Below are 13,123 nucleotides of genomic sequence, written 5' to 3'. Positions count from 1 at the left end.
TTTAAGCGACCAAGTTGCTGAAAATGTTCAGTCCTTGTTCTAGTTTCACTTAGATGCCACCTGTACCAGGTATCAAGAAATCTCCTTGTACCATCACACTGAGGGAGCTTACTGTAGTGTCATCAGATAGCCATATCTGTTAAGGTAGGATTTGTGTATTGGTAGTGTTTAAATGAAATTTGTGTCTTGCCTGTATTGCATACTGATTGCATCATCCAGAGTGTACTATAGTCTGGAAAGAAGCTGTGATGACCTTGATGTGTGACTGGAACCAGGGAGTGTCCAGACACAAGTGTTTGTACATTGCTGATTGCATTCAGTTCTGAGTTGAGTCGAGTCCAGTCCTGTCTGCTTAGAGTGAGAGTCAAGTCGTGTGTTCGTCCATTGTCTACAAGTCTGTTTGTCTTGATTATTACTGCTTACAGTAAAACTTTGTATATAGTTTTACCATCGTCTCAGTTGTCACTTTGTTCTGTGTTCCACTGATCCCATCCAACTACTGCTGCGCTACAATTACTTTGACAATATCTTCCCAAAGTAGCTTTACATACTTGTCTGTCTATCACCATAATTTGTGTCAAGTCTTGAGAGCTTCTCAATGGTCTTAGGTCGCAGAAAGATGTAATGTGTCGTGTACACCACCCAGTTAACACTGCACACAGGCTCTTGAAGGAACACAGGCTAGAACTAGTGAGCTGCTGGTTTTGTTCACCAAGAAAAGCTTGTCCCTAAGCACTGGGTTCTTTAAACCAATGCAAACAAGAAGATAGAAAAAGAATTTGAGAGCACGCTTTCATGCTGATCTTTCGTGACCTCAACAAGGCTAACGCTACCTTTCTAGTTTCCCTCCACACCAGACCCCCTTGACACCGGATGTCCGGCTGCAGACTCACCTTCGCTTTCCTCTGGGTCTCCGCAGACCTCCGCAGTCCAGGCCGCGTACTCATGGATGGCGGCCACGCCGGGGTTGGGGGTCAGGAGCGGGCAGGGCTCCTCCAGGTGGACCGTGCTGTGTGCCAGCTTGATGGCCAAGGGAGCCAGGTACAAGGACAGGTCCTCCTCGGCCGACTCCCCTTCCAGGCTCAGCTTCTCTATGTGGACCTTGAAGGGGGACTCCGAGATCCTGTGGAGAAAAGGCAGGAAGGCAGGCCTCAGGAAGGGGAAAGCAGCAGGCACCGCCATGGAGTTGTGAAGAAGAGCACGTGGAGTATCCATTTCACCAGGGGTCCCCAAACTAAGACCCGGGGGCCGGATGCAGCCCTCCAAGGTCATTTACCTGGCCCCCACCCTCACTTTTAGTATAATATTTTTATATCAGTTTTAATAATATAATATATTGTATATACATATGATATTGATAATAATATTATCATTTTATACAATATAATACTAATAATAATACCATATAATAATATTAATTATATGTTATATATTACATATAATATTACAGTATAGTGGTATAGCTCAATATAATAATATATAATGCTAATATTGTGCTATGCTAATAATATAATATATTGTATGTACATACAGCCGTTTTGAGTTCCCTTCGGGGTAAGAAGGGTGGGATATAAATGTAGTAAATAAATGTAGTAAATGAATAAATAAATAATTTTAGACTTAGGCTCACCCAAAGTCTGAAATGACTTGAAGGCACACAACAACAATCCTAATTAACCTGACTATCTCATTGGCCAGAAGCAGGCCCACCCTATTGAAATCCTGATAGGTTTGTGTTGGTTAAAATTATTTTCATTTTTAAATATTGTATTGGTCTTTTGTTGTTTTGTTGTTGTTTGTTGTTTTGCACTACATATAAGATATGTGCAGTGGAATTTGTTTGGGGTTTTTTTTACAAATGATAATTCGGCCCCTCAACAGTCTGAAGGATTGTGGACCGGCCCTCTGCTTTAAAAATGTGAAGACCCCTGTATTTCACAATCCATTTATCCATTTCACAATCACTGTTTCTGGAATGCTTTCCATCATGTCACCCTAATCCCATTTCTCATAATTCTCTGGAGAGAATCAGGGGAGCTAATTGCTCCCTCCATAAGTATTTTGGGGCCGGGCCGTGGCGCAGGCTGGTAAAGCAGCCTGCTGCAATAAATCACTCTGACCAGGAGGTCATGAGTTCGAGGCCAGCCCGTGGCGGGGTGAGCACCCGTCAATTAAAAATAAAAAATAGCCCCTGCTTGTTGCTGACCTAGCAACCCGAAAGATAGTTGCATCTATCAAGTAGGAGATAAGGTACCACTTATAAAAAAAGTGGGGAGGCAAATTTAACTAATTTACGACGTTGGAATGAGGAAGTGCGGTCAGAGTGGATTGTGAAGCAGCTGCTCCCCCCTGTGGCCAGAATCGAACATCCCCTCAGGAGAAGGTTAAATTGCCTCTGCGTCTGTCTATCTCTGTCTCGGTTCTATGCATATGGGCATTGAATGTTTGCCCTGTGTGTGTATAATGTGATCCGCCCTGAATCCCCTTCGGGGTGAAAAAAAAGGGCGGAATAGAAATACTGTAAATAAATAAATAAATAGTAAAGAAACAGATCTTGCCAACTGTCCAGAAATTCTATCAGGGACATAGCCACAAACAACCATTTCATAGAACCTTAGAATCCTAGTGTTGGAAGAAACCTGGTGGGCCATTCAGTCCAATCTCATTCTGACAAGAAGCAGGAAAATCGAATTCAAAGCACCCCTGACAGAAGGCTATCCAGCCTGTTTCAAAAACTCCAGGAAAGCTTGGTTTCTTGCCAAATCCTGACATGTATACTTTTACCTTTTTAAAAAACCTTGCCAGTGCATCATCCTGTGTATTTCCTCGCCTGTTTCCTAATAATAATAATAATAGTAATAAAACTTTATTTCTATCCCGCCACCATCTCCCCGTAAGGACTCGGGCGGCTTACAGAGTCACTCCATGGTGCAACATCTACCGTGTTTCCCCGAAAATAAGACAGTGTCTTATATTAATTTTTGCTCCCAAAGATACTCCAGGTCTTATTTTCAGGAGATGTCTTATTTTTCCATTAAGAAAAATTCACATTTATTGTTGAGCAAAAAAAATTTAACATTTATTATATACTGTACAGTAGTTGCCATTACAAACCAGCATAACCAGACAAACTGTGAATCCTATCAATAATTTCTTGTTACTACCATTATTTCCATGTACAACACTCTATGGTACGTACATTTACCGATCCTGCATGTTCTGTTTGGCGGGCATGCTTCCAAACAAAACCTTTGCTAGGTCTTACTTTCAGGGGAGGCCTTATATTTAGCAATTCAGCAAAACTTCTACTAGGTCTTATTCTCTGGGGATGTCTTATTTTAGGGGAAACAGGGTATATATATATATAAATGTTCTGTTCGTTTTACTATGGAGTAAACAGAAAAACCACTGAACCCAACCACACCAAATTTGGCCACAAAAGACATAGTCATCCAAAATATATCTTTCAATTAAAAAAACCTAGAAAAATAGTCCAATTACAGAGGATGTTTTTTCCCCTTAACTACCAGTTAGAAAAGTAGGCTCTGCTACCTTTAGCCTCCCCCCCCCCCCCGGCTGCCTTTAGGCCCCGCCCCCTTTGTGTCCTAGCAACTCCCTCAGCCAAGATGGCGCCCAGGGCACAAGCAGTTAGGCCTCTTCGACATAGCCTATAAAATACATATTATCTGATTTGAACTGGATTTTATGGCAGTGTAGACTCAAGGCCCTTCTACACAGTTATATTACCCAGAATGCCAAGGCAGGATAATCCACAGTATCTCCTTTGAACTGGATTATCTAGAGTTCACACTGCCATTTCACCTGGCCAACAAATTGTTGGGAAATCATCCTGGACTACTCAAGTCCAAATGTAGTTAGATAGATGATAAGAGTTAGATTGAGGGAATCCTTTCCCTGTTTCCAAAGCATGCCTAGACAGGCTTGACTGTGTTTCACTCTATCCTGTTTACGCCACATCCCTTACTTTGAAGTTAGTAGAAATGTGAATCTTTAGGGACACTAACTTCCCATTGGTCAGAATGTCTTTTATGGCCCCAATAAACTGGACCATGAGGTCGGAACCTTTTTGGTTCGCTTCTTCTCCCTTTGTTCTTCAAGCTAACAAGCAGCATCCTGCCATCTCTCCTGGCAAGATGTAACTATGTAGATGTTTGTTATTTTTCCTTTCTTATTTTTCCTTAGAAACCAGTCTATAGTAATCTAGACAGCTCCCAAGCCTTTCTATCTACAATGGAGTTCTTTTTACCTGAATAAATACTTTTTGAACTTTTATTGAGACTCTGCAGTCCATTGCAATCCTAAAAAGGCTTCTCTTGCTCGCCAGTGTAAGTAACTGCTGCATTTGAAAGCTTTGCTTTTGCTACTCTGCTGCATTTTGGTGGAATCTCCCCCAGAGAGGGTTAAATTGAGTCTAACCGCTCAGAGATTACCACAACACAAATGATTCCCATATGCCACAGCAACACGTGGCCGGGCAAAGCTAGTATAACATAAAAATATACATAAGTATAAAACAATATTGCATAAGATTATAACAACAACCACTGTCACAAGCAAACATACGCTGCGCTCCACTCTGCTATAGAGACCAAATGTTCCTACAAGGAGAGAATGACTCACTGTTTTGGGGTGACTGGTGTGGGCAGGAATCCGTACTCCATGGACTCGTTCTGGAGGTCCTTGGCTTCTCCACAGGTGCTCAGGCGCTCTCCGCCGTGGGCCAGGAGCCAGCGGGGGCCCCATCCGACGCGGAAGGAGCGTCCCATGAAGAGGCCCATGTCCTTCAGCAGACGACCCTTCCCACAGGCCACGGACTTCTCCAGGGGCACCAGGGCCGGGTGCCTGCGGGTGCCGACCGTCTTCAGGGGCGCCTCGGGGGCCGGGCCGGGGGCCGCAAAGATCGGGGTCAAGGGCGAGAGGGCCGGCCAGGGCAGCGAGGGAGGCGGCCCCGCCAGGGAGGAGGTCCTCTGTGGGCGGGCGTCCTGGAGGAGGGAGGAGACTCCCGATAACCTCGACTGCAGCAGCCCACCGACTGAAGGGAGATGGGGACAGAAGGGGTCAGGATTAGGAAGGCAAAATTCAGAAAACAGAGAAGGCAAAGCTAGAAACACCACAAGCAAGGCACCGTGATAGCAGCTTTCTCTAAACTGGACATTTGGTCTGAATGGCACCACTTCTCTCCAGGATGAGGAGGAAAACAAACTTCTAAAAACATGAGTGAGCCAAACTTAAAAACACTAAAAGCAGGGGACTAGGATAGCAGTGTTCTCTAAACAGACTAGCAATATAGAGTGAGTGTCTGCAGTATTTAAAGGATGCATACAGCAAGTTTCCAGGCCTGAGTGTGTGTGAAGTCTATGTCAGTGCAAGACATTCACCTGCCTGGCTTCCAAAGGAGGAGAAAGGCAGGTCTTGACACTCACTGCTCGCTGACTCACATCGCACAGAATCCCAGAGTTGGAAGGGACCCTAAGGACCATCCAGTCTAGCCCGCTTGTGCAATGCAGGAAAACATCATCCTATCCCTACCAACAGATGCCCATCCAGCATCTGCTGAAAAACCCCAAAGAAGGAAGGGGACTCCGCTTGACCCCCAGGCATCTCAGTCCAGCTTATCAACGTCCACCTTGAACTGTGACATCCAGAAGTGGTGTGAATCAGTTGCGCTGCAACAGTATTCTAAGCTCAGGAATAATCCGTATTAATTAAAGAAATTATGTTCCACAGTTTAAGTCTTTTCTATCGAAGCCTTTTGGAGGAGGGTTCAGCCCAAATCTTTAAAGGTCCAAGCCTGCGTTAATTACTCAATTGTTTATTTTAAAAGAAACGGAGTTTAAGAGTGTGACATGAATTCTTTAGTGTTCCAAACTTTTTAAATTGGTTTCGTACGGGTTTCATCTGCACACCGCCCTTAGATCTTGTGATTTGTGGCAGAGAATCGCAGATATTGTAATAATAAGGAGTAAGGATTGTGGCTCTTGCAGTACCTGACAGACGGCTCTTCTGGCCTTGCACCAAGGAGGAGATGGGGGTCCGGGGGGAGCAGATCTCCAGGGAGGTGTCCTGCGGTGCGGCCTGTCTCCTCGGACGGTGGTCCAGGATCAAGTCCAAATCGTCATCGTCCACCAGCAAGGAGGCCTTCATGATCTGGAAAACAAGGGCAGACGGAACCCTTCACGTGGTCAGCTTTTTACGGAAATCCAAACAGTATATAGGAGCCCCCAATGGCGCAGTGTGTTAAAATGCTGAGCTGCTGAACTTGGTTCGAATCTGAAGAGCGGAGTGAGCACCTGCTGTTAGCTCCAGCTTCTGCCAACCTAGCAGTTCAAAAACATGCAAATGTGAGTAGAGCAATAGGTACCGCTCCAGTGGGAAGGTAACGGCGCTCCATGCAGTCATGCCAATGACCACATGACCTTGGAGGTGTCTACTGACAATGCCGGCTCTTCAGCTTAGAAATGGAGATGAGCACCAACCCCAGAGTCGGACACGACTGGACTTAATGTCAGGGGAAACGTTTACCTTTACTAAACAGTATATAGCAGGCTTGGCCAAACTTTGTCCCTCCCTCCAGGTGTTTTGGACTTCAACTCCCTCTGGCAGAAGAGGGGCAACAACCTCCATCCCAAGAGGCCTGTGTGTGCCAGGTATGCAGGTGAGAGCCACAAAAGGCCAGGGAATCACCTGCAAGGTGTGGGGGTTGATGTCCAGGGAGGAGGCGATGTGGGCCGAGGCTGGGACCGGCTCCATCTCCTCCGCCAGGCCTTGTTCCTCCTCTTCCTCCGCTGCAGCAAAGGCCTGGGGGGCCTCCTGGGTGATGTCTGCCATGTCACTGTCCAGCTCCATGCTCTTTGCCAGCGTCTCCGCGTCTGAACTCTAGGAGGAACAAGGAGGAGGCACAGCAGGTCTTAAGGCCGGGGCGTTAATAAAAGAGAACCACGGTTGAGGCTCAGTGTACAGTTTGATTTCCAGTCAGACACTAGAAACAAGTTTAAAATACAATAGCTTAATCTGCAGAAAGACACTATTGGGTGGGTACCATTGCAAAAGCGGAGCGCTACACCAGAGTGATCTGCATGATGGGTTCTATATTATTTATTATTTATTTACTGCATTTATATACAATAGAGTCTCACTTATCCAACATAAACGGGCTGGCAGAACGTTGGATAAGCGAATATGTTGGATAATAAGGAGGGATTAAGGAAAAGCCTATTAAACATCAAATTAGGTTATGATTTTACAAATTAAGCACCAAAACATCATGTTATACAACAAATTTGACAGAAAAAGTAGTTCAATGGGCAGTAATGCTATGTAGTAATTACTGTATTTACGAATTTAGCCCCAAAATATCACAATGTTTTGAAAACATTGACTACAAAAATGCGTTGGATAATCCAGAACGTTGGATAAGTGATTGTTGGATAAGTGAGACTCTACTGTACCACTTTTCTCACCCCTGGGGGCACTTCAAAGCGGTTTACAACATAATGGCAAAATGCCAACCATACATTAGAAATCATAAACAATAAAATGAACAACATCAGGTGTACTTATCGAACAACTCAAAAATAACAAAAATAGAAACTTAAATACATAAATCAAACATTCAGGCCATGTTTACTAATAGATCTAATATTAGTAAACAGTTATAGAGGACCAGAGTCAGATTAAAGTAAACATGCACACACCCGAAAACCTTTTCCTCCTTTCCTGTCTGCATTTTCCCCCTCCCAGCTCCGTCCTTCAATCCGGCGTCTCTCTGTTCCTCTTGTTCCAAAACAATCCTGTTTCTTGTGTTGTCAAAGGCTTTCATGGCCGGAGTCACAGGGTTGTTGTGTGTTTTCCGAGCTGTATGGCTGTGTTCAAGAAATATTCTCTCTTGACGTTTCACCCACATTTATGGCAGGCATCATATACCTCACAACCTCTGAGGATGCCTGCCATAGATGTGGGCGAAACGTCAGGAGATAATGCTCCTGGAACATGGCCAGACAGCCCGGAAAACACACAACAACCCTGCAATCCTGTTTCTTTTCATAACCATTTTCCTGTGCTTTCCCCCCTCCCATAAACATCAAAACAATTTATATCACATTTAAAAATCAATTTAAATTAAAAAATTACATTAAAATTGAGAGCTTACATTTAAAAAACCTGCATAGTTATAAATATACATTCAGGCGCATTTCAAGTCCAAGTGGGGGCAATCAGTGAGTCGCATAATTATTGTACAGTAGAGTCTCATTTATCCAACATAAATGGGCCGGCAGAATGTCGGATAAGCGAATATGCTGGATAATAAGGAGGGATTAAGGAAAAGTCTATTAAACATCAAATTAGGTTATGATTTTACAAATTAAGAACCAAAACATCATGTTACACAACAAATTTGACAGAAAAAATAGTTCAATACGCAGTAATGCTACTTAGTAATTACTGTATTTACGAATTTAGCACCGAAATATCACGATGTATTGAAAACATTGACTACAAAAATGTGTTGGATAATCCAGAACGGTGGATAAGTGAGACTCTACTGTATCTCATTTCTACTTCTACTCTTGTTCAAAGTCCTGGTCCCATTCTGCAAATAACTTCTGGTGTAGAACCTTTTTTGTTGAGATCCAGGGTCAAATAAGCAGATGGCGAAAACAGAAGAATGGCCTGCCTCGGGGGAGCGTCTTGCTCCATCAGTGTTCAACATTTACACAAATGATCAGCCACTGCCAGAAGGGATAGTTTCATCTATGCTGACGATTGTGCCATGACCACCCAAGTAAGAAGCTTTGAAATGGTTGAACAGAAGCTTTAGGTACTCTTACTGCCTATTATGGGGAAAACCAGCAGATTCCTGTTCTGTCTAAAACTAGGACATATGCTTTTCACCTTAAGAACAGACAAGCATTTTGAGTTCTGAGGATGACCTGGGAAGGAATCCCCTGGAGCATTGCAGCACAGCAAAAACATCTGGAAGTCACTCTGGACCGTGCTCCGACCCACAAACACTGCTTGAATATCAAGCAAAAAGTGGGTGCTAGAAACAACATCATAGGAAAGCTGACTGGCACAACCTGGGGATCACAACCAGACTCAGGTAAGACATCTGCCCTTGTGCTTGGCTACTCTGCAGCTGAATACGCATACCCAGTGTGGAATACATCCCACCATGCTAAAACAATGGATGTGGCATTATCACAGGATGTCTATGACCAACACTGCTGGAGAAATTATACTGCTTAGCTGGCATTACACCACCTGACATCCGCTGGGAAGTAGCAGAATGTAATGAAAGGACCAAGGCAGTGGCATCTCCAGCGAATCCCCTGTTCAGATATCAGCCAGCATGCCAATGCCTTAAATCAAGAAATGGCTTTTTAAGATCTACAGAAGGAAGTAGAAAGAGGGATTTATAATATTATTTTATGATTTATACTATTATTTTAGTGTTTATTAAAAATCATGAAGCAGTGAGTCCGCAAAATGCGAACCGCGAAGTAGTGAGGGCACACTGTATGGGGGTGGGGGGGGGGGGGGGAGGAAATACCAGATTGAGTAAAAACGTAAGAACCATATGATGCTTGTCAAGCTAAATGAAGGAAATGAAAGTTCAGTGGAGCTGCTCGGTGGAAAACAGGGCCTGGCTGCCACAGCCCAGATGCCAGCTGAAGTGGATTCCTCCTCTGTGCCATTCCCAAGATGGACCAGAAACCATTTTGGGCAAAAATGAGGGAGGGAATGCAGCCCCCATGAAAATCTGAAGGGCTGTGTTGTGGACATGACAACACAAAGAAAGGATTCCCTGAAATGCACAGGCAAGAGGCCACTACAGCTAGAAATGCAATCCAATGATATGAACTATACAACAACAATTAAGCCAAAATATAATCCATGTGTTACCAACACACATACATTCATAGAAAGTAAAACTCTATATTCAGAGAAAGTAAAACTGTATATTCAGAGTTTTTGAGTCTAATGCCCACCAGAGTTCATGTTCCTCATGGAGGACTGTATAAATCTCTAATTGTGAGTCCAAATTTAATGTCCAAGTAGGTGAATCCTGTTATGAAATCCAATCTAAACAAGTCCAAGGTTAGTCACCATCCACGACCGGTTTCGACTGTGTAGTCTTCCTCAGGTGGTGGTTATGCAGGTATGAAAAACCTGGAGTAGTCAATTTCGTTCTTTGAGTATATCAATTCAGTGTATCATTATCAATGACGGAGTGGACCTATACAGTTTTACTTTCTCTGAATATAGAGTTTTACTTTCTATGAATGTATGTGTGTTGGTAACACATGGATTATATTTTGGTTTAATTGTTGTTGTATAGTTCTTATCATTGGATTGCATTTCTAGCTGTAGTGGCTTCTTGCTTGTGGACATGACAGACATAGTGAGCAAATGTATAAATGTGTTAAAGCAAGACAACAAAAGGGGGAATACAACCATCCATTTTTAATGTTTCCCTCTCCATCACCAAACGGAATAACTTAGGTCATTTTTCCACACAGGAAAGGGGGAAAATATCACAGACAGACTTTTGTTTTGTTTTGTTTTGAAGGTGGCCGGGTCTGCCGCTAGTCACGTGATTCTTCCCAGTCCGCCTCGGCCGCTCCTCCCCTCACCTTGGCGGGAACTGCGGGTTTCCCATTCAGAGCCGTCTGCTGCTGCTGGGAGGCCAGCTGGCCGGCGGGGGTCACTTGGGACGTCTTCAGCTTCTTGGCCTCTGCTTTGGAAGGCTGGCCTTCCTCTTCCTCCTCGTCGGAATCGCGCAAGCCGTATTTGGAGAAGTGAGACACCTGGGAGGAGAAATAAAAGCACCGCCCGGTAGGCTGTTAGGAATTGTGGGAGTTGAAGCCCAATAATAATAATTATTATATTATTATTGCAAAGACTCTGGCACAAGCCAGTCAAGGTGGTTCTTGGGAAGTGTCCGACGTGTGGTCCAGTACAACAGCCAGCAGAGTGTCCACTGTAGACTCAACTTGTTGTGTTTCAAATAGTAATAATAATAATAATAATAATAATAATAATAATAATAATGTGATCTAATACAACAGCCAGCACAGTGTCTCCTGTGGACTCATCTTGTTGTGTTTCAAATAATAATAATAATAATAATAATAATAATAATAATAATAATAATAATAATGATGATGTAATCCAATACAACACCCAGCAGACTGTCTGCTGTGGACTCATCTTGTTGTGTTTCAAATAATAATAATAATAATAATAACTTTATTTTTATATCCCACCACCATCTCTCCGCAGGGTGGCCAAGCCCAACATCACAATTAAAATAGAGTAGACAAAAACATAATATACAAGTCACAGTATAACATAGGTAAAAACAACAGTACAACATAAAATGAAGTATTATAACAGTAGTTTATAATATCAACCAACCACCAAGTCTTCATGGGAGGGGAGATTAAGACAGCAATACAAAATAGGATAATGGTTAAAGTGCATAAGAAATAGAGACCTAATAAGGTGAGGGATTGATTATCAATAACATCATCTAGAGCTAGAGCTGGATTATCTCATGACTGTCTTGCCGACAGCCAAACAGAACATCCAAGTCTTTAATTGTTTCCGGAAGGTGTATAGGGAGGGAGATAACCTACACACATGGTGGGCCAACGTTCACCCATACCTGCTGAACATTTTCAGTACAGAGGCTCATTTTCCGTTCTCTTCTTACCTTAAAGACCCACGAGCCTGTTTCGGGGCGGTACTCCTTGAACTGGGCCCCCTGCTTCCGGGAGGCGGCCTCCAGCCGGCCTTCGTAGTTCATCTCCGCCAGCCGCTCAGGGCTCTTGATCAGGCAGCGCGAGGTCTTGTCCGTGGGCCAAACGCCGTCCAGAGTGACTTCGGCCGGCCTGCGGAAGAGGAGATGCTATAACAAACCTCACCCAACAAAACACGACTGGGCTTCCCCCGGGGGCAACAAAACGAGGGGAACCAAAGAGGGAACCCAGTGTTGTCACCTGTTCAGGCCTTCCCCGACGGGAGGCTTTGGCTCGTCATCCGGGTAGACAATGACCTCCTTCCTGCGGATGTGAACGATCTCATCCAGGTTCAAGTCGGTGAGGTTGACTTCGCCCTCAAAGCAGATTGAGCCGTAACCTGAAGGGAAGACACCCAGCACAGTCTCAGTCCACACCCAGATCCGGCCACAGAAAACCTTCCGGCCTACTAACTGCCTAACTGCCCATGAGAGAGTCATCTCCAGCCAGCCATAAAATAGCAACAGCCTAAAAGGATCAAAGGTCTGAGGGAACTGAGGATATCTGGTTTGGAGAAAAAGAAGCTGAGAGAAAATGACATGGGAGCCAGGCCTGAATGCTTGAAATGACGACAATGACATGCAATGATGACTGGAATGGCTGCAGATTGCAAGCTTGGAGCATGTGGTTTTTGTCAGGAAAGGGTTAAATTGAGACACATTCACCTTCTGTCTCAATTTCCCTTCTTCTCCAGCAATCTAGCAGTCTGCTTGGTCACACAGAAATAAATCCACACTTCTCAGCAATTACAATATGTACATAGCTTTGCCAGAGCGTAACATCTAAGCATCCGACATGATCGATGGCCACAAGTGAAGCTCACCATCTCTCAACTGTCGCCACCCACATTCCAGAGCAGTGACGAATGTCCTGTTACATATCCGGAAACTACACAGTTTCCCTCTAGCAATAAATCTCTACTCTATACATTTAACTCTTACACTACTAGAATGCTGCATTATATTGCACATTACAGGCACACACAGTTTGCTTTAAACCATAAGTGAAATTTCAAAATTACACAATACATTCCTCCAACAGTTTTAATAACTGATTGAATGTTTAGATATGTTAATTCTTTGGTTTTAATGTACATGTTTGTTTTAATTGTATGTCTGTTTTATATAGCACTAGCTGTGCCCGGCCACACGTTGCTGTGGCGTTGTCTGGTGGTGTTCGTGAGAAATTGTTGAGGTAGTGATGGTATTGAATGTCTGTTGTATGGTTGTCTTTATGTTTAGTATGCACACTGAAGTGGATTATATGGCAGTGTGGAGTCAAGATAATCCAGTTCAAAGCAG

The 13,123-nt window shown here is 43.8% G+C and overlaps 1 protein-coding gene across 2 annotated transcripts in view; it reads right to left on the bottom strand.

Annotated features, from left to right (window-relative positions):
* The window catches only part of nup98 (nucleoporin 98 and 96 precursor), an 84,247-nt gene that overhangs the window by 20,933 nt on the left and 50,191 nt on the right, over positions 1 to 13,123 (bottom strand). For both annotated transcript variants that reach the window (XM_062974394.1, XM_062974395.1), the window contains exons 18-24: positions 12,024 to 12,162; positions 11,738 to 11,915; positions 10,656 to 10,829; positions 6,706 to 6,897; positions 6,009 to 6,168; positions 4,642 to 5,053; positions 894 to 1,123 (exon numbers count right to left, since the gene is read on the bottom strand). In XM_062974394.1, the coding sequence (XP_062830464.1) occupies positions 894 to 1,123; positions 4,642 to 5,053; positions 6,009 to 6,168; positions 6,706 to 6,897; positions 10,656 to 10,829; positions 11,738 to 11,915; positions 12,024 to 12,162 (1,485 nt within the window). The remainder of the gene's footprint in view (positions 1 to 893; positions 1,124 to 4,641; positions 5,054 to 6,008; positions 6,169 to 6,705; positions 6,898 to 10,655; positions 10,830 to 11,737; positions 11,916 to 12,023; positions 12,163 to 13,123) is intronic.

The sequence above is a fragment of the Anolis carolinensis genome, chromosome 3 (genome assembly GCF_035594765.1).
Source record: "Anolis carolinensis isolate JA03-04 chromosome 3, rAnoCar3.1.pri, whole genome shotgun sequence".
Taxonomy (NCBI): Eukaryota; Metazoa; Chordata; class Lepidosauria; order Squamata; family Dactyloidae; genus Anolis; species Anolis carolinensis.
The sequence above is the reverse complement of the archived record's forward strand: the minus strand, read 5'-3'. Positions and strand labels throughout refer to the sequence as shown.